Source organism: Platichthys flesus, chromosome 14, assembly GCF_949316205.1.
Source record: "Platichthys flesus chromosome 14, fPlaFle2.1, whole genome shotgun sequence".
Classification (NCBI taxonomy): Eukaryota; Metazoa; Chordata; class Actinopteri; order Pleuronectiformes; family Pleuronectidae; genus Platichthys; species Platichthys flesus.
Genome location: NC_084958.1, coordinates 18,080,201 through 18,102,745, shown reverse-complemented (window position 1 = coordinate 18,102,745; position 22,545 = coordinate 18,080,201). Strand labels below are relative to the sequence as shown.

General features: G+C 40.8%; 1 protein-coding gene across 5 annotated transcripts in view; it reads left to right on the top strand.

The window, feature by feature from the left end:
• The window catches only part of pde1cb (phosphodiesterase 1C, calmodulin-dependent b), a 74,241-nt gene that overhangs the window by 25,803 nt on the left and 25,893 nt on the right, over positions 1 to 22,545 (top strand). For all 5 annotated transcript variants that reach the window (XM_062405082.1, XM_062405081.1, XM_062405079.1 and 2 more), the window contains exon 4: positions 3,708 to 3,734. In XM_062405082.1, coding sequence (XP_062261066.1) covers positions 3,708 to 3,734 — 27 coding nt within the window. The remainder of the gene's footprint in view (positions 1 to 3,707; positions 3,735 to 22,545) is intronic.

The window sequence follows — 22,545 nt, the reverse complement described above, 5'->3', positions numbered from 1 at the left end:
CATTAGCCTTTAATCTCACAAAGAGCCTCTGTCTGAAGAGAGAGCTCCGACTGACAGGCAGCCCCCACAGATGTCCACGCACCACACTGTGTATGTTGTGTGTTTAATAGGGAGGGATCGGTCCTTTGCAGTGTGTGTGTGTATGCGTGTGTGTGTGTGGGTCTGTGTGATGTATAAAGGTTGATGGTGCATGTGGTCGTGTGGATGATATAGATTGGATGTGTGTTGCAGCAGCCTGGTGACATTTACTGTATGTGCTGCCAGCTTATCCTAGGAGATTTGTTTGGCAGCTGTATGATTTGTGTGCATGCGTGTGTGTGTGTGTGTTTGTGTGCATGCTGGACGGCTATCACAGCACCCTCTCTGGCACAGTGCACTCCACAGAGTACACCAATCATCCTTGGACAGGCAGAGGGATCATTTGCTTCGGACAGTTCTCCCCCTGCTCAACCTTCAGTGATGCAGTCTAAAGCCTCGGTGACATCCACTGATCAAGGAATGAACAGCGTGACGTGTTTTATTACTTCCCTCTGACAAATGGCCCCTTTATGTTTTTGCATCGGTGAATGGATTCCAATGGATTTCCATTAATAAATTAGATCACTGGGACAGACCCGACCCTCCGTCACCCACTGATTAATGGAAATCAATGAATTATTTAATCACTTGATCAACAGTTCATCACAGAGAGCTCCCATAAGGGCAATTTAAGATTCCGCCCAAGGAGGATCAAGGTGGCTGACCGCTTTATGACACTGTCCGTTTTGTGAGGCAGGGAAAATAATCTAAAAACGGCCGTTCAAGTACTAACTTAAGGTACCAGTACTCTTACTCTTTCTCAAGTATAAGAATTAGCTGCTGCCATATTTATTGTAATAATGTGGGTAACTGATTGCTTTTCACAACCCAAAGTCAGTTGATTAATTTCAAAGATAATCAGACTCATCAATAATTAATAACAGGCTAACAGTACATTAATAAAAAGCTCCAAATTAGATTCACCTAACAAACTGCAATGATTAAATGCGTCTAACATATTAATGAGGGTTAGGATTTGTCACTTGGAGGGGGGGGGGGGGGGGGGGACCCTTGGATCAGTTGTAGCGGTGCAGTGGTGGTGCTGGTGGGTTTTGGGGGTTGTGAGGGTTGATTACATACGTCAGCGGGCGTCTTCCCGGGAGCATGAATGCAGCACACTCTCAGCCTCACACCTAATCAGAGGGGGGACAGTAAAGACACTGACAGGGTCGGTAAAAGTCGAATGGATTTTTTTTGATGGCTCACCGACCCACATTACTATGCATGAAAGTGCCGGTTACATTTATTTACTTGTTAATTGAAGGCGCCGTGACGCCGTTCTGGATTGTTCCGGCCACTTTAACCCCTGAAAATTACAAAACGGATGTTTTCAAGGCAAGACTTTCACTTGTAATGAAGTATTTTTACTCTTCTTTTACTTGAGTAAAGAACCTGAATGCTTCCTCCAGCCCTGTCCAAGAAAAACACACTAACACACTGACGGTAAATAATTGAAAGCCATTTGGGGTTCATCGCCTTGCCCAAGGACACTTTGACCTTCTGACATTCAGAGGAGCCGGGTATCAAACCACAGACCACCCTGCTAAGCTAGACGACCCGCTCCACCTCCCGAGCCGCAGCTGCCTCATCCCTGGTCTTAGATTTTGTCTAATAACTTCACTGTGACCCTCATAATTATTATAATTCTTGGAATTTCCGTGACTCCTCTCAGCCCACATCCTCATTATGCTGCGGACATTGCATTAAAGCCTCCTAATTAGAAGAAGCTCTGTGTTGTTGACAGACACACACGGGATGTAAAGGGAGCTGAGCGGGGGGGGGGGGGGCAAAAGGTTGGAGAAAGGATGGAAGAGGAGGTGAGGAAAAGCAGAAATATAAATACTGTTGTTTCTCTCTGACCTTCCACTTGCCATGTTGTCATTTATCTTTATTTGTCTGTCTTTTACTTGATTAGTTATAGTTCATATGATTTCCCTAAAACTCTTCCTTTTTATTCTTACTTCTTTATTATGTGTTCGCCGTTTAAAACTCCCAACACTCACACAACCATCCGATTGTGATATGTAATGTCTTTTTAATTGCTGGATAGAGCCCAAATGATGAATTCAATCTCTGTCCCCACTAATCTTGAGGGAGCTCTTAACATTTCTTTGCATAGACTAACTTCCTTAGCTTGCAGTTTTACACCGAGCTGCAGGAAAGATTGATACAGAAAAACGACAGAGAAACAAATCAGGCTAAGTGCTGTGAATCGTGCCTGACTGGAATTTCAAAAAGACAGTCTGTGGCCAGTGGCCAGGCGTCCCTCCTCCCTTCCACTTTGCTGATAAGAGTGCCCGTAAGTGTGTGTATGAATTTGAGCTTTTAGAGCCATGCTGTTAACTCTCCATGAGGTGTGGGTGTGTTTTTAGGCACAGTGGTACTAGGTGTGTTTTTAATGTCACTGAGTAGGTTCCTCGTGTGTGTGTGTGTGTGTGTGTGTGTGTGTGTGTGTGCGCAGAAGTAAAGTAGGAGGCATGTCAGCGGGTGGAGTTGTGTGAATGCGTGTGCGCATCTGTTTTTGCATATCATTACGCCTCTTAAATTCCTAATTTGCATAAGTGATTGTAAACACTTGCATCTTTTTTTTACATTTTGCTGTGTGTGTGTGTGTGGACACAACTAAATGACTGTTGAGATACAATGACTGCAATCAAAACATGTTTTATATTTACATACAATTGCTAGAAGTATAAATACTTGATCCGTTTGCAAACTTTGGCTCTCATGCAAGAACACTTGTCCACTTATCTGACAAACTCCTCCTTAAGTGCTGAGGGTTGCAAGTTTGATTCCCCGAAGTGATCCTGAATTGTTAATTTCAGCTCGGTAAATGCCACCTGTGTGATCATTTTAATAATTGACGCCTCTTAATTGCTTCTTGTTTGGCCCTTTCTGGCTCGATTTTATTCATTAAATTGTTTAACCAAGTGGAGAAAGGGGAAGAAGGAATTCACACCTTCAAATCTTCAAGTCAGAAATTAGCAGACGGCATATTAGAGCAGCCAAAAGAAATATATAAACCTTTCTAGGATCAGCCTGTTAACCTGGATCCACTCCATACTTGACTGGTTCTTCTTTTCCGCCTCCACTGAAATCGCTGCTAAATAACAAAAGAAACAAACGCAGATGAAAATATAACCTCTAGAAATCAAGCTGCCAGCGACGGAGATGGTGACGGGAAAGTTTGACATGAAGCCACAGAAATGGAAAAGACAATAACATTCACCATAGAGCCAATGCAGAACAGTGGAGGATGCTCCATGGACAAAGACCTGCACATAGAGCCGGAGGCAGCTGGGGCTCGGAGATAACTTTCATAGCAACAACTAAATTGTATAAATTATGACCAATTTAATAAGCCTCTCAAACCGCTGAGGAAAATAATTGGCAAGCCAAATATAATGGACAGAATATGACTGGTTCCAAATTAACCACAGGTGTGGAGCAACTTTATTTTTATTAATGCAGCGCATCTTTTATAAAAGCACTTCTCTATTTGTGCAGGTGATTCTTGCATGAGGCCCAGAGTCTTTAATTTCTGTTGTTTCAATAGAAAAATAAATCCAACGTGGAGAATAACGTTTAAATCGATGCCTCACCATCCTTGTGTTTTTTTTCTCTGGCAGGCGCAAGTACAAGAAGACGTCCCAGAGGTAAGAGTTGCTGCGGGGCCCTGGACCTCCTCCTTCATATTCATCCCACTCTCCTCCTCCTCCTCCTCCTCCTTCTCCATCGTTTCTCAATAGTCTCCCTCTGCTCCTCCCACTCATCCTTACCACTGGACCTCATCGAACGTCCTTTACCTTTTTATATTGTCCATTGTTGCTCGTGCTGCAAAGAAGACAACTCTGTCATTTGACCCTGTTATAAATATACTGCAATCTAAATAAAAGTTGTTTTTATTGCCATGATTATCTTCATTTACTATCAACCTCTGTTCCCATGGGGAAAACAGAAGTACAACTGAACACGTGTAACACACGTTCATCACACTGCGCAGTCACAAACTCTATTCCTGCCTCGTGTTGAATCAAGTGCCGACTCATCATTAACAGATAGCTGGAGCTCTAATGGATAGGACTGGTGGTGACGCAGATGTTTGGGAACCAGTGACGTCTCTGAACATGAAAGCTTGATGAATAAGTGCAGTGCTGTGCATGTTATCTTTGTCATTATAAAACTTTCATTTGTGTAGTGCTGCTTGAGATGCTCGGGGGAAATCAGGCTCTCCATTAACTGGGACTTGAATGTGTTTATTTACAAGGGCGCAAACAGGGATTAATGAATGCCACTGGATGAATGGATAATGCAGATTAAAGTATAATTTGTTAGAGATGTTTCTTTATTGATCTAAAAAAATGCTTTTCGTGTCCTTCGTTATTCACGTCAGCTTCTCCTGTTGTGACTTTTATTTCTGATGCATAGGGCACATTTTATGGCTTCAGGACCCGACAGGCCCTGTAAAAGAAAATGTTTAAGACATCTGCAGACAGGTTTAATACTTAGAGGTTAAAATGGTAATGCTGTGTTTTATGGGTCCCATTATTGAGCCTGTATTCCTTGAACCTTTATTTAATAATATCCAAAAATAGCTAGAATTTAGCCATAAATTCGGATATTTTTTTAAAAGGCCACACCTCAGTGCAAATTGAGGAACATGAAAGAATTTGAGTTGCTTTCTTTAATGACATAACTTTAATTTTATTATTAAAGTAAAAAACATGGAGTTCATATTTATGCAAGTGATGGTTACACTGGTTGTTGGTTGAATAGTTTTCATGGGATATTATTTGGCAACTCGACTGCCACTCAGAGTGCTAACCTCAGCCAAGGCCACACAGACCCCTTATGAAACCAAATGTAAAATCACTAGATACAGATTTCTATTTGGATCTGCTCCAAGTTGCACACACTCATGAACAGTAGTCCCCTAAATGTGAGATCCATGAATTATTCCATAAGAAAATGCTCTAACTCACAATGTTAAAGAGAGTGAGAAGGAATTCCTGGATCCGTCACCTGATCCGGATCTGCACAAGAATGGAATGGGTCCTTTCCTGATCATAAACCGTATCCTTCCACAAGGTTTCAAGTTTATCGTTCCAGTAGTTTTTGTGTAACTTGGCTCACAGACAGATACACACTGACCAAAACAAACTCTAGTGTCATCAGCCTGACCCTTTAAACGCAAATCACTGGTACATGTCTAACAAATCCACACAGTATTTTTCAACCATTCTCTTTATAATTGTCACTTTCCAAACAGCAGCACCTTCTAACAAACCAACACTGACGCTTATTTCTCTGTTCAATGCGCCACTTCTCTCTGCAACAGTATAATCAACTGGTGCCTCTTCAATCAGGAGAATACATTGGCACAGTTTCCTATTTAACCGAGTAAATAGGAAATTGTAACGACTCCACAAATGAATCTCAAAACGTGTGTGTTTCTTAAGCTCCACTTTAACGCTGTTTCATTTTCAACTCTTTCTGCACAGTGAGGGTAATTGAAGGAGGCTCTCCTCACGCTACTCATCGCCACAGCGTGTGGTCGCTTGCAGCGGAATAGAGCTAGCTGCTGGAATCTCTCACTCTCCCCGTCTCTCAGTCGCTGTCGCTCCGTCTCGCTCGCTCTCACTCCGCTGGGTGGGGGAGTTCCTGTGTGGAGGAGCCGGGTGATTGACAGCTCCATATGTGTCTGTGTAATTACGGCCGGGCTAATTGGCAGAGAGGAACACTGGGACATTGTCATTACTGACACACCAGGACAGCCCCTCACACACGCAGATGGAGGGAGAGATAGCCTTCTTCACAGGGGGAGGGACGGCAGAGAGAGAGAGGGGGGGGGGGTTGTTTGTGTGAGTGTGTGTTTGAAATGGAAAGGGAGTTAAGAGACATGGCTGAATAGAAGTAAAAGGTAACACTGTGTAGGCCTGAGTTTGTGTTCGTCTGGTGGTGGTGGTGAGGAAAACTGTTTGCCTGATACTATTTTGGTTATAATTTGTGATCACATGGTCACATTGTGATCGGCTCTTTCAACAGCTGACAGTTTCAAAACCCCGCCTCCCTTGGTTACCGTTGCTATGCCTGGCAGCTTTCCATTCTTGCACAGCACATAGGATATGAAGAAGTGATGATTTATAATAATTATTATCATTCTTAAAAGCATGTGTCCAACTAGGATTCTCATTTCAAGCCTGCAGTCATCCAAATGGTTGGCTGAAATGCAGTTAGCTAGCTAAGTAAGCTAGTGTTCGCTCTATGAGTCACTATATCACGCGTGCTGCAGACTTACCGTGTTTAAAAGCACTACACAACACAAAGTGAAGCCAGATTCTCTGTATCGCCGCCTGGTGGCTGTTTGTAGTACAGATCAAAAACTCTGCCTCCTCCATGTTATCAGATGGGACACGGGCCAGAAATCAGATCATCATAATATATGTCCAAGTGTACATTTTTTAGGTAAATGTGGTTTTCATTACTTATTTGATGCTATAAAAACAGGTTAAATGTAGTGAGTGACGGTTTGATGGATAATGTGGCTTCCCGCCACGATCACGACTCTGGCTCAAAATGGTAAAATGGCAGCACTGATATCAGGGATATTTTTTGCTTCATTTAAGAATTTGGCTAAAGTTGGAGGTTAAGATCGAAGGTTCCTTGCAAGTCATCTTCATCAGCTAATAGTCTTTGTAGGACATGATTCTTAGGTTACAACAAGGTTCCTTGACTATAATGTAGGACTCCTTTCGCCAAGTCTACACATAAAACCTTCCAGCTACAGTCTTCTCAGTGGTTAGTCCAGTTTTATCTAAATATCTGCATGCTAGTGGATGAGGTGTATTTTCATATGATCTGAATATATTCTGTGTATAAACACAGAGGTGTTGCTGCTGCTGCTCTGATTACATCTCATTCTACACATTAGTCATTAGTCTTACAAATGGCTACAAGAGAAAAGGCTTTGAGTTTACGAATAACCGATATGATTAGCAATTGCAATTCTCTGGTGATATTGAGTAGGGCTGGGATTACTGGAGTGTAAACTTCCCCAAATCTGATAAGGATCGGGAGCAGAGACGTTAACTTGGAGCTGCTCTCGGGTCAGTCACCGTTCAGGGGCTGGTTTATCGAGCGGCCGATTCAGAAAGTGTTTCATCTCTGCTTTACCTCGAGCTTGTGGTGGCGCCAGACAGCAATTTTATTCCATCCACTTTCCCAGAAAGAAAGAACAAGCAGTCGCTCTTATGTTCACAGAAAACGGCATCGATCACACAAGACTGACCAATTACAGCGATTATATAGCAGCAAAGCGACAAGTAGATGGATCTCTGTATTCCTTGGCCTGTAAACAGCAGCGAATGAAATGGGCTTTCACTTAAGCCTGTAAATATGCTCCGGTGGTCACTCCTTGTAGCCTGGGCTTTAAAAGCTTTAAGTGTTTTGCCATCTGATCCAGGCTTACTTCCAGCCTTAAATGGCCTTATGTAGTCAGCAAGTTGCCAACGCTGTCAAGTGTGTGTGTGTGTGTGTGTGTGTATAAGATAGTTTTCCTGTCTCAATTCACTATCACAAACCCACTGTGTTTGTGCACATTGCTTGGGAGCATTGCAGGGATACATGTTTAAAGCAGATCAGTGACTCAAGCCTGCTCTCCTCCACTTTGCTGCATTCTTCAGACACATAGTTTGTAAATGTGTGCATGTTTAAAATATTGAGACTCATGGCACTGTCTCTTGAACTCATCAGTTTCTCGCAGAGCTTTTTAATCATCCTTGGGAATCATTATTAGTTTTGTGGCTCTCGAGGCTGCTCAGAACATATTTCCGAGTTTGTCTTTAACATGTGGAGAATGCAGCAGGAGGCTGATCAGGTCAGGACACCTTCACATCAACAGGAACTTTTCTGAACAGCATGCAGGAGGCAGGACATTGCGTATAATAGATATTTGCTTTCTGGTAATATCTGGTAATAATTATCTGGAGTTCCGAAACATGTCCTAAAGCCGTTTTGGTTTTTAAACAAAAAATGAATTTACACTTTTTTTGACTGTGTCATAAGCACTTGCTGCAATAATAACTTTATATTTAATGATGGAAATGTCCAGTCGTAGGCAGATACATTTTTTCTGGTGCGACTGCAAAATCAGAAGTAATTATTTAGCTAAGCAGCTTAAGAAGCCTGATAGTCTGAAAACAAATTAAAACAACAGGGTGTTTGTTACCATGGAGGGCACAGAGGTCATGTCATCTTTTACATTAGAAGAAAAAGTGCAGTATGCTCTTATAGGATCTCCCTTCATTTCGGAAAATGTAATTTATTAAAAAGTAAATATTGAACAGTTAAATTAATAAAAGTAATAGTGATAATCATCAAGAGCTTGACTTTTTATCTTTGCAGGGGTGGGATGTGACCAGATCTAGTAGAAAAGTATTCACATACTTTTAACTTGCTACAGTAAAACCCATGTCCATGCAGGTAAGCAGGACAGTAATTTATCTCTAGAAAAAAATACATTAAATTACCTTTCACGAAAATCAGCACATTGACTGAGGGTGAAAACAGGAGCAGTGGAGAGGAGGACAGATATATTCAGGCTGAGAGTCACAAGGGAAAATTGATCTCTTTGGTTAATGTCAGTAATCAGGGAGCAAATCTTTCAGGCATTGGCTGCCTTTCAAGAACAAGCCATTAGATGCCATTACCCCGGCCTCTGTCTCTCTTCCCTGTGGTCCGCAGCCATTTGTCAGTCACAGCAGTGATTTGAAGATGAACGCTGAACTGTTATGGAACAAATGCTGAAACAAACATAATTTCTATCTCGTAAAACTAAGAACTATTGGTCTCTCGAGCTGGAATTACAGCTGAAGTAAAAAATGATGTAGTGCTCGGGTGATGAATATAAAATACAGACAACGATGCACACTGTTCATTAAAGATTTGACGCTGGGTCGCTTCCTCAGACTCAGTTGAAGCACAGTCTAACTTTTGAAATGTATTGTTGTTATAAATCTCTCAGTCAGACACGTCAAAAAAGACTATTCTTGCCATAATCGTGATTGTGAAGGTTTTGATTTTTTTTTGGCATATTGTTTTTAATGATCATGTCATGTACAAGACACTGTACAAGTGCTGATATTCTTACAAGTGTGAAGAGATTCAATCCACAAACCGCCCCCCCCCCCCCCACCCATAAAAAATGGAATTCCTACATGGTCAATTCACACAAATCCAATGTCTCCCCTCTTCAGTTGGGTAGAAGCTGTGTTGGCTCATCGAGACCTAATCTGTTTACATTGCTTGTTTTTTTTGATGCACCACCTTTTCTGCTGAAACTTTCCAGTTTGTCCACTCTGGAAATTACATCCAGCAGTTTTACTATTATGCTAAAGACAGAAGACAGAAGTTTTTGTTTTGTGAGAAGCAAACATCCTTGTGCAACATCCAGGTAATCTGTTATCCTTTTCACATCAAGTATTGCGTGAAGTGGAAAAGAAAATCTAATTTGGAATCAAACAAATAAATTATTATACGTCAGGAATTGTGATTTGAATACAAACATTTGCTATTTTCCCCACGATGTGCTGTGAATAATGAAGCTGCATCACGTAGTCTCTTGCATCGAAGGAGTGAATCATCCGCAGTATCTGCCGTGTTGATGAAAAACAAGCGCCTGTTTAGACAAGAGAACTCAGGACCTCAATTTCAGCCACTAATGATTCACTTTCTTTCTTTTCCCAGGCGAGGGGACGAGTTGTGGTGCTTTGTGTTTGGTTCTTGTGCAAAGCGGTTCTGTTTACATTCATTGTGTAGCACAGCCAGCGGCAGCAGTGAACCTGTCATTTTAGGAACCTTCATTATTTTAAAACCACTACACTTTGATCTCTGTGTGATTTTTTTGTTTTACAGCACTGATAAAACTGATACTTATGATCGAGCGCCTTTCTCCCTCGATCTCTCTTCACCTCCTTCTTACTCCCTTCACCCCATCGCCTCCTCTCGACTCCTACCTGATGATTACAGAGGTAATTGCCCGGCTCACACAAATCTCCAAGCTCAGGCTAATTACATTCTTCTCAACCGATCAACCCCCCCAATCTACCTCTCTCTCCCTCTCTTTTCCCTTTTTCCTCTACATCAGGTGCTCCTTTCTTTTCTGGAGGTATAACCGCCTCAGTGAGCCCGATTCACACCATGTTAGAGTTTTTCTAAACCGTGCAGGTGCTGAGAGACACCCTTGAGTTTGTGCACCAGCACACATGCACAAAGTAAAACCAGATTCTCCGATGTCCAAATAGCTGCACACAAACAAACAGCTGCTTGTGATGGATTTTCCTGCCCCTACCTAGCTGCACACAATGAGGAAAATCACTTTCAAATTGATTTACTTTGCCTTTGCTTACCTTAAAGGGACATTATGAGAGGGTTACTGTATGCACGCGTGCTGCAGTTCCATTCTGCAGCAAAAGGGCTTCTACGCTGATTATTTTCTCCTTCTTTGCCAACCTAAGGCATCATCTAGATAAGTGTATTGCTATTCCGAAGATTGATTGCAAAGCTCAAATGATGGGCTTTTATCCTAAGTTGAAGGCTACAGCAGAGATGAGAACATAAACGTCACAGGGTTTCTCCCAGCCCGCCCTGCTCATGAGGCTTCCCCTTCCTGCAGCCTGCAGCAGATATGATTGCAGATTTATGGTGCAGATACTCCTCCTAATCTAGTTGTCTTTATCTACGCTTCCTCCAGCCAACCTCCACATCCCCCCCACCCCACCCCCCCACCCCACCGCACTGGCTGTTTGTCCAGAGGGTTATAACCCCAGATAGAGGCAGAGGCCATTTCTTCTGGCGTCTGTGTTTTTCAGAGAGAGAAAATATTTGCCCACGCTGTGTGAGAATGTGAAAAATCGGGTAGTGTTTTGTATGCTTAATGGGTGTGCTTGTGTGTGATGCCCAGAAGCCAACAGTGCGTGTGTGAGTGTTTTTCTTTCTGTTCAGCTGTCTATCAGCTCACCTCATTCAACCGCAGCTAACCCAGTCATCTCAGCTCTAGTGGGAGTCACAGACCCTCATGTTCAGTGTATTCAGAGTCAGTTTTTTTTTTGGCCCAAAGCCTCTGTCATGACCAGTGTGAGAGACCAGGTCGGAAAAATTTGCTTTTTTTGCAGAAGCACGGATGGATAAGAGCAGAAATAATGCATGAGATTGGAATAGGCAATGTCAATGTTCTGAGCTTCACAGGGCTGTGGAAGTTTGGAAGGATTTACCTTTCGAAAACAGAACATGGAACAAGTTCAGTAAAGCAGAACTGAGCCTTGTGGAAACAAGGGAGAACGTATTTTTGGTTTTAAAAGAATTAAGGGATAAACTGATTTTTAAACATTCAGTTGATAACATTAAAGACTTTCTTGAGTATGAAGTCTACTCTGGAACAAGAACCTACGGCATTTGGAGAGAGCCATCTCCGCCAAGGTTGACGCCCGATCTCTCCTTGCTAGAGAACGTGAAAAAACATTTCTGCATCACCCAATTTATCCAGATCTGCTCCAAAATTTGACAGTTTTTTCCTTGCATCATCAATTTCTGGGACATTGGTTTAGTAGATATCGGGTAATCCTGCCGTCAAACATAACCTCCTTGGCATACTTACATAGCTGAATGTGCATATCACATAACCATCTGCGTTAACAGGTCATGCACATGGTGGTGTAAACAGGAAGCAGATAACTTACTCTGCGGTTGGTTCTTAAAATTAAAGGGATAACTAATGAGAAACAACGAAAAGTTAGAGCAGGGATTTGTTTGTTTGGACAGACACTGAGGTGGAACTATTAATGATAGTAAGTCCCAACTAAGCCCCAGAGTTTTAGAAGTAAAATGGGACCAGTAACATTTCCTAATCACACCATCTTAGGTGCTCGGAAACTCTGTGGACGGCAGTGATGCATTTAAAAACTGTGGATGTGGATGAAGCCTAATATTTTGTTTGAATAAACAATTATCTGAAACAACTACTTACAAAACATCAAGTCAAAAACTATCGTCAACATATGTTGCCCCTATTTAACAGATTGATGCTTATAGTTGTTGCAATCACTGCTTTGCATTATCTGCCAGCATTTGTCATAAATGGTCTTACTTCATCTTTCGTTGCCAAGCAGTAAATTAAAAGCAGTAATTAAACTTGTTTTTTTTTTTAAGGCGGCTCTAAGCCACTGTTGGATAGTAACCAAGTAGTTAATGGCCTGGTAAGTGATGTGTTGCTTTGTAGCTTAGCTGTTATATAAACCGTCGAAAGTGAAGGATTTGGCTTTGTAAAGTGAAAAGTGTTGTTTGTCACTTGGTAGAAAGCTCTTTTGTCAAGTGGTGGAGAGATTAATAAACACTCTGCACCTTCCTGTTGATGTTTGTTTGCAAACATTCATCATGTCTGCCTTTTCTGTGTGTGTCTGTGTGTGTCTGTGTGTGTGTCTGATAATGCAGTATATGTGAATGAGCTGAGCAGTGTTTGATTTGATGTTAATCTAAGAGGAATGCTGGGAGTCACAGCGGTGACGCAGCCAGGTCTCTGTTTTCTGTCCTCGTTTCTGAAACGCTCTTTAGGACACACTGGACTAAACATCCTCTCCAGACCATACACTGTCAGTACATTAGTTCACTGGGACACAGCTACATTCAGGTATTCTGCACTGTTGGCTTTAGTAATCTGATCAGTTCCTCATGTTCTACACTTTCTCCATCACATTTAGTCCAAGTTGTGACAGTGTGGCAGAGCAGGCATGTTAACACAGTAGGTTTTTATCTCTCCTGCTAAGTCTCAGATACATTTATCTTCCACTGATTCACTGATGAATGAAAGCAGCTGCATCACAGGATGATACTGAAATGATTAAATCTCTCCGTGCTGGAAGCTTTTACCTTTTTCTTCAAGAATAACAATGAAATACAAAATATTAAAATTCTTTGTATCAAGCCATCACACAAAAAAGTTATTTTTGAGTTTTTAAACCATCTACGTCTGCCGAGAAATGCCATTGTGTGTACTCACAGATATATTATTGTGTTATAAACTAAAACCAGTTGATAGTTTATATATGGCTCGTTAATACTAAATAGGGGAATGTAATGTTAATGCATTTAGATTTTTCTCTTTCATTTGTGTCCTCCTGTAGTGAATGGGCAAACACACACAAACACACGTGCGCTCTCACAGACAGCAGTATTTGGGAATATCTAATAGAGGTGATATAGGGCACATGATATGTTGAATGAATGATTCTCTCGTATTTATGCAGGTCTAAGGACACAAGTTAACATCATATCATTGAATATGAGGCTTATTAGCTTCTCAGATGTAGACAAAACGGTGTCTCTCAGAGGATGTGGATTAAGTGTGTGTGTGTCTTTGTGTGTGTGTGTGTGTGTAAAGGGTCAGACTGTAGTGCACACTTCATTAGGGAGGCCTCTCAACAGATTGGTTGTGTTGTGATCTGAAGGGAATAAGTGGCCTTTTAGGAGAGCATCAAAGACATGAGGAGTCACATGAATCCTCTCATCACTTTGCCGTCTGCTCTTCCTGAACGTAATGAGTCATAAATTCAGATCTAATTTCGTTAACCCCGGTGTTTGATGGAGACGTCCTGTGTTTCATTAAAATGCCTTTTTCTTGGTGTTGAGGGAGTGTTATTTTTTTGTAGTTCTCTATCTACTATTAAATTCTTTGGTAAAATGGAAACATTTTGAAATGGAATATGACAAAAGGATTTGTCGTATCTTTCAGGCAGAAGAATCTTGTTGAGGTCGGCGTTGAATGAATTCTCAGAGGATCCAGTACTTACAAGTATAATGTTTATTACACAAGAGTATTACAGGTCAGGCGTACACCATGGCATGTCCGGAGAAATCACACAGGCCAAATAGTGAAAATCTGCTTTGCCTCTGCAAGGCAAGACCTTTTAAAGAGGAGGTGTTGCCAACAGAACTATAGATAAAATTACGTAGCACATAGGGTCTATGCCTAAATGTGGACATGTTTTTTAGTAACTTAAGTTGAAGTCACCAGCTAGATCTTCGCCCTCCCTTAGCAGGCCAGATACTACCCACAGGTCAAAGATCATTCCAAGGAGGGGGAGAAATAACCCAAACATATGACATAGCACTTACAAAGCCCGAGAACTTCAGAATCAAGTAGCCAAAGATGGTAGCATGCCATCATTGTATATAACCATGTTAGAAAGGTCCATTAGAATTTACGACTGATTCAGCAAGGCAATTTCCTCTATTTGTAAATATACTTGGCAATTACAATTATTCTGATTCTGATTGGCCCCTTGTTTACTGACAACAAGAATGAAAAGTCTGTTATTTTTTGTTTCACTATTATTATCAGTTCACACAGCAAAAAGAAAAAAGCTCATGGTACAATTCTGAAGCCTTTCAAAAAGCGGGCCCCACACGAAAGGGCCAATTGGAGCCCTATGTCAAACCCAACCAAAGCCTTGGTGTTGTGTCAGTCTCCTGTGCACGACCAGTCATAGTATTTAAGTTGTCACAATATTGACTTTGTCCTGGACTTTCATAATCAACGGATTATGATCTTGGGCGCCTTCTCTTAGCTCCGGCTCCAGGGCCTTATCTGCTTTACCTAAACATTTCACTGGACTTGATCTTGCTGTAATCATTTGAAGAGGACCATTGGTTTCATATAGAAGGAGGCACATGCACTTAAATGCCTTAACCTGAACACCTGTGTCAAAACACAGAAGCGAGACTCTTGTATCACAACAAACACAGAGGGAGCTTCAGTCTCATCTCACGGCGCCATTACACCACTAGATCTTTTCATTAAAAATCGCTGTTGGCTGCTATTTTTGCAATTTCATACAAATATGAATTTCAAAGTCAACTTAATCTACTTCACTTTGTCTGTGTGCTTCAACTGAGAAATCAGGAGAGTCGTAAAATAAAAGGCATTGAAATGACAAATGGGAGAGAATATAACAAATCAAAGTTAAACATTTTTTAATCCATCTAAATTATTTAACTTCTCCATTAATTATGCATGCATTCATTTTTACTTTCCCTCCAGTTAATAAAGAGAAGATTGAAAACTTATCACCAGTAACATTTGCTTTTCCCCTGACTTGAGGGCGGACCGCTCATAATACAGTTTGATTCTCAGGACACGTCTTTTTATGAGTTTTTCATTGGTTTCTACCGTAACTTTGGAAATTTGTTGTGATTTTCCAAGGACAGTAATGAGTGCTGAAATAATGAAATTTCCACATATGACACTTACAAAGAGAACTGAACCCATTTTTATGTGCAATAAAGGTGGAGGTTGCATGGTCCTCTATGGTTGTGTGTGTGTGTGTGTGTGTGTGTATGTGTTTGTGTGTGGGTGTGTTGTGTGTGTGTGTGATGATCAGCTTGTGTGAAGTGGCCCATTGCCAAATACAGTGTACTCTGATGTCCTTGTTTGTCCAGGGGTTGAGGACAGACCAGCGATGACCTCACTCACCACACTGCAACACTTTTCAGGCTTTATTGATCTATCTATGTGGTTGTGTGTTCCTGTGGGGGGGGTAGAGACAAGGACAGGGACAGGGACAACTGCATTACCCATGTCCGATCTCTTTGTTCAGAATCACTCATTTCTCCACGAGGACACATCTGTTTCACAATGAAAATATCAAGGTAATTCAGCTTTAGAGGATCGGACACTCTGTGTAACACAAAGCTTTGGTTCCTGTTGCGTTACACCTGCCCCCATTGTCACTGTGACACGCAGGCAGCCGTAGTTGGCTATCACCATGTCTGGATTACTGCAGTAATAATCTCTGATTTGACTCCCACAGCATTATGCACTATCTGTTATTACATTCTGGCTCAGAGTCAAAGACATAATCTAATTGAAAGCTAAATTTTCTCTGTGTGTGTGTGTGTGTGTGTGTGAGATTTTATAGTGTGTTTGTGTGTGTGTGTGTTTGACCACAATCACCTATGCCATTTTCCGCTTAAGGGATGTAACTACCTTTACATTAAATACATTTGAAGGCGACGTCTGTTATGTTGTGTTTATCTCAGTGACCTTCACATCTGTTTCTCTACATTTCTACATTTCCAATATGACACATACACATCACACAAACCCATGAGGCAGCCATGAAAAGACAAACAAATGTGAAGCTTTTTCAGTTAAAATTACAAGTTATTTTTGTGATAAAGCTTTCATCGAATGTCTAAACATTTAGTTTGAGACTACACTACAAATAACAGTAGTGTCACCGTCTTCAGAGGACATTACATTGGCCCGACTCCAAACCACTGAGATCATCAAGGACAATAATCGCCTCTGCAGGGACAAGAAGGCTCTTCAGAAACAAATCAGTGACCTTGAACGTAAACCTTGGTCCTCTGACGACCAAGACACGGACCTGGAAGAAATCGACCTTTACAATGAAATCGAAATGAACTCTGAGTAAAGAAAAACTATCTATGCACATCTTGAAATAGCAGCATGGAAGCATGAACCCTGAACCTTGAAACCTTGGTATCAGAAAACCCCTCTAAGCAAAGAAGTGAATAATAGCAGAGGCAATCGGCACAGACCAAGGAACTGGTGGTTTGTACGTCAAGGTCTCTGAGATGGAGGAAGATCGCTCGAAGGCTTGGAAGAGCTGTTGAAGGAGAGAGATTAGCACCATTCTTGGAATTATAGAAAGTATAATAATAAGAAGTTAATTGAGTTATAAATCTCAAATAATGGGAGAAAGAGGAGGAGAATAAGGTATTTTGGAAGACATTTAAAAATATTTGTTGAATGAAGAAATGAGGCTGTGGGGAGTGAACTTGTTTCCATAGTCCACAAGTCCTCCCAGTCTACCCACTTCATCCATCACCCCTTTCTGACCTGTGTGACTCCTGTTGTTGTTCCCTTATCTCTTTTGATTTCCTCAATCTTGAGTTGTGCTCATTTTAGTCCTGCTACCCAACAAGAAGTGGGTTTGTTGTGATACAGAACCAAATGTATTTGCAGGATCCATGCAGACAACTTGTGCAGGCAGGATGTTCACTCTAGGGCAGTATTTCTGCGATATCATATATTTTCTGCAAATCATTTTCTTCAGAGACTTGTCCTTGTCAAACCACATCGTTTGCAGTCATCAATCTACCTCTCGCTTATCATCTTTGGCTGAAAATGGCAATAAATCAGTATTTCACCTTCATGTGTCTTGTGTCAGGTCTGTTGTGTTTCTCTCGTCTGTTTATTTATTTGAGAACATGTTTTCCTTTTAATTTATGTTTGCAGCAGTACTTCTAGAAATGATTGAAAACCCACGAACAAAGGCTGCCTAATACATATGTTTGTTTTTCTTTATACAAAAGTGTAATGAAGACATACAAATATACACAGAAACTTTAATTATGATACATTCATTTCTAATGGTAAACCAGACCCGATCATATGTCTGGCTATATGTTCATAAATGTGCATTTAGAGTTTGTAGTTTTGCATTGTGTCGCCATGTAATATTCACAAAAGCATAGTTTGGAACAAAATATCAAACCATAGCAAATATATGCATTTATATATAAATGTTAAAATGTGTTTATTTTTTATCTTTTATCGGTTTAAGGAATTAATTCACACAACGAATGTCCTTTCTTTGGTATTGTCTGGTACCGCTGTATCCCTCCTTTCTCCATCTGCCTGTTTTACTTGTTTCAGTCGTTCATTCATCTTACGCGCCCTCGAGTCTCCAACTGTAATTGTGTTTATGAGTCGCTCCCCTTGGTGACTCACCTTTTAAAAGCACAAGAAGAGTTTTTTTTTTTTACACATTTCAATTGTCCCAGATTGGTTGTTATTGTTCAGAAATTTGACTTTGTTGCTCCCAGTGGGGCTGTATAAGTTCTGTAAGAATCCATGTTGAAAGTGTACAGCAGCAGCATTTGACACTAACAACACAGGACAAGAGGGTTTGTGGCTAAATTGAAGATGATTGAAGTGTTGCACCACAGTTGCATCTAATTGTAGATTGGGAGGAAGTTGTATTTGTGAATGGAGAGCAGTCTTCTAACCCTTGATTAGTTCCAGGGTTAGTGAGCCCTGTCCTGTACTAATACCTCTACATTGGAGTTGCATCGTGTACTTCAATAGGAAAGAGGAGGCGGAGTATTTTCTTTAAGCATTGCATTGTTAGCAAGTGTGGTATCAGGAAAACTCAGCATGAGCCAGTGATCGTTGTCATACTGATGATCGCGTCGTCACTAAGAATCAAGCTAGGCCACCATGAAGTGTAAACGCAAACGTGTGTATCCAGTGTTGGCCTCTTGCAGTGAATACACATAGTTCACTATTTCATTTCAAAAGAGTCAGCCACAGCCAATCAAAGCATCAGCAGGAGATGGAGTGCTCAGGAAGTTACTTAGTCAATATGGCACGAGGTAGATTGGAAGGCTTGACAAGCATTTACCAAAGGGTCAGTTATTCCAATGTGATTTATATTCAGTCTCACTTGAAAATACATGACACATTGAAAAAAACCTACTCCTCACACTATTTTACTGTGCCTTGAAGCTAATAAAGCTCTGCAGTTCTTTAAGGAAACAAACATTGGATCTGACAGCAAGGAGTTTACTCTGTGTCACACACAAGGTTCCTCTCTGCCTCTGTCTCCTATGGAACAGTGGCGGCGATTGAATGCATATTTTAATCTCAGGGATTACATAACACAGTGCGTTAGGGATTATTCTCCAGCAGCGACACACGTTCTATGGGATGGAGTGTTTGGCGGCAACAGTTAGTGCTGTAGGTACATGGTCACTGCAGTGAAATCAGGGCTGTGATCCGTGTGCGACATTTGAGACGCAAACATTGTTTATTTTGTTTTACGGTTTTAACTCTTGATTTTCTTGCCTCTTAGAGTCACTCAGTGCGCTACATTTGCAGGGTGTCATTTTAGTTGCCATATGGAAACACATAATGTCAGGTCATCTAGAGTGCATGCTGTGCTGGAACATATGGTGCAAGGACAAGAGGGTGTCGTGGATCGAGTGGAAGATAAACAGAGAGAAGGATATATACAAATGTTCTATATGTGTTTATGGTTTCCCCGTGTGAGTTGATGGAGTGACAGGAGCTCTACAGATCCTGAGGTCAATTAGTGCAGTTGGGTAGTTTTGTGTCAGGCCACTGGACTTTGATAATGCAATAAGATTTCTGTAATTACAAATATTCAGCTGTCTGTTGCATTTTAACACACTTGAGTTGGGTGTCGAAAGACTGATCTGGGAGCTGTGTCAGTGTTTCCAGCTTTTTATGCAAATGTCAACCATGTGTTGCTTTGCAGCGATTTTAATTTCAGATTAAATGTGTTACTCCTCATACCTTTTGTCTTTGATTTCACACACTGATAAAACAGTGAGTGCCTCAAGTTATTAGAGTTTGATAGATTTAGTTTTTTGGGGGCCGATGCAAAAACCATTAGTAGGCACTCTGCAGTAAATAAAAGCTTAAATGTTTCATATAATGTCCTCATCAAACACTTGTGATGAAGACATCTGACTGGAGTTTGATGAGTTTAACCATAAACTTGATTTTTTGTATCTGTAGATAAAAAGAAAAAACAAATAGAACCAAATCTACATCTTGAATTAAGAAACATTGGTCAATGTAGTTAATGGACATTTAACCATAAGGTATTTTATCATGATATGAGTAGTTCTAAATAAAACAAAGTACTGAAAACTTCTTTCTACAAAACAGCTGTTGTATATTGAATAGTTGTCTAAAGTTTTTGGGTACTAAAACGTATCATTATATATTATACCATGAACTTGAATTTAGATAGTCGGATGAGCCTCGCTGCACCGTTCTATTTTCTTTCAAAGCAGCTCTCTAAAACTGTCTGTTCATGTTCTATAATGTGTTGCTCAAATCTATTTGTCATTTGAAGCCTAAAACCCGAAGGCGGACAGTAGTACGGTCATTAGTGAGTCCATTAAATCCCTAATTATGCGACACTGCAGCAGCGTCTATACGTCCAGGAAGCTCCCGTTTTCAGCATAAATGAATTTGCTTCCATTTGACCTCCTCTCCCTCTAAATCTATTGTCCTCTTCTGATGATTAATGGTGTGAGACATGGAAAGAAACTATTAATTAGCCATTTCTACTTTTTGTACTTTTTGCATATTTGGTGATTTGACCAGAGGATACTATTTTCCTAAATACAAATATATCTATGCATGAAAAGCATGTGTTTTAATGAAGTACATCCTTCAATTTGCAAATGTTGATAATGTTTTTATTTGTTTTTCTCACATCCACATACATATTCCATATCTGCTCGCTGTTTTTTTCATTTTCTTAGTATATTAATATAATTTCTTTTAGACGGTGAGAAAAAAGTTCATATATACAAGGCCTGTTATTAACTGCGACTTTTTTATCATTATGATTTTGATGTTAAAGCTGATATTTACACAAATTTCAACATCTTTTGCACAATGTGTTAGAATGAGCAAATCAATAATTGAATCATGTTGTACTAATAATTTCTTCTAATGCAATGGTTGGGATTAAGGTTAAATGACCCAAGTTGATATTTCAGCTACAAAGTCAAGCCCAACCCAACTAGATGCTCTCAGTTTCCTTCTGTGCTCCAGCGGGTGTTCCCCCACTGTAGCTACATCACATGAGGATTAGATCACGCTGTTAATACCGAGACCAACCCCCCCCCCCCCCCCCCCCCCCACGCACATACCCAAAGGTACACAGGTGCACTAGTCTGATACTCCAGTGAGGCAGTGCTGCCTGTCGTCATGCTGTCAGGCTGCCTGTGTGCAGGCTGACTGCGCTCAGTTAAGCTGTTGTCTCTGTTTTTATTTCCCTGCAGAACAAACGACTTCCCAGAACTAACAAATTGCTTACTGGGATTAAACGAAATGTAGTTTGGATTTGGAAAAGGATTTTGATTTTATTTAATTTTTTTGCAGACAGCCGGAACACAAATACATGCACACTTGCTCATTAGCACAATCGCATTCAAGTTGATTAGCTTAGGAAGTGTAGTCAAATCCAACTGGTCTCTATGTGGTCAGGCAGCACACACGATAAGGCACCACAGTCACCACTCACCACCCAACACGATCATGATGTTAATGATTGATGAGGATTTGAATTGTATTCATTAGGATCTTTCTGCCATTTTAAGCTTTAGTCTCACAGATATTCTAGCTTTACATTGGTCTTCAAATTAAACCCTTTAGCCTGTGTAATCCAGGTTGAGCTGCGTCATATCTACTGAAGCTGCCAGTAAACCCTGTGTATTGTAGTTCACTGTGAAGAATCCTGCACACTGTGTCTGCTCATGTTCACACACCTGCCTGTCAGCAATATGGCAACTGTTATTTGAGCAAAGAAGAAGAATTTACAGCACCTACTCTGGAGGTCGCACATTTGTTTTATTTGCCTGGTGCAGCGTTGAACCAAACTTCCATTTGACACAACTGCTTCAAAACCTGTAAAAATGTCACTGCCTTGAGCTGACTGCTGGGGAGGTCAAGGTATAACTTCTGGGATACTGACATGTTGTCTCTGGTTTATGTAAATGCTACATTGTGAGTTATTATATATATATTTCAGCACATCATTATTTTATTTGTTTGTCATTTGTATCTCCCCACTCAAGCACTGCACTGATATTTACTGAGTTAATTAAGCGAATCATCCAAGATAATGACTTGTTTTGACTCTTGGTGTTTTACTAAGTACTTGTTATAATCAACTCTTGCTCTTTTGAAATGCATGACTTTTATTTGTTATGTTTATCTGTAAACATTTGTATATCCTTCACACTTTTATTGTTTAACTAACGAAAACATATGCGTCAGTTTAAAAGATAAAGTTTGAGGTTGGGTGAATAGTCAGAGTCTAATCATTGCAGCCTCATTTCCCATCTGCAGTAATGTTTTGTGACACACATCTTTTCTGAATGTGCAAACCATTTAATTAATATTTTTGAAGATTTGTTTACCTCATCTTGTGGATTTGATTGGCAGACTCTGACACGAGTGGGCTGCATTGAGCCAACCACTGATCTTTTTTAAGGTTACTTCTGTCCCCCCGCCATCCTTGTCACATCTGTCATTCGCAGCCTCCCACGGCGGAGGCTTTGTTTGGAGCAGATATCAGAACTTTTGAAGGAGTTACCGATATTGTTCCGAGAGTGCGCTCACTTGCACGGAGGCAGCATTTGTAATTTTAATGAGAGCCATCAGCAGCAGCCTGAACCTGCTACAGCTCTTCCCACCCAAAGCTGAATGGCCACCGACGCTCGGTGTGGGCGTCACATTAACATGTGTATTTACATACACAGCTCACATTCCACAGCAACACAACAGACACTTTAACACAATAGAAAATATTTGTCAATATACAACAACGCAAGTAATTTTCC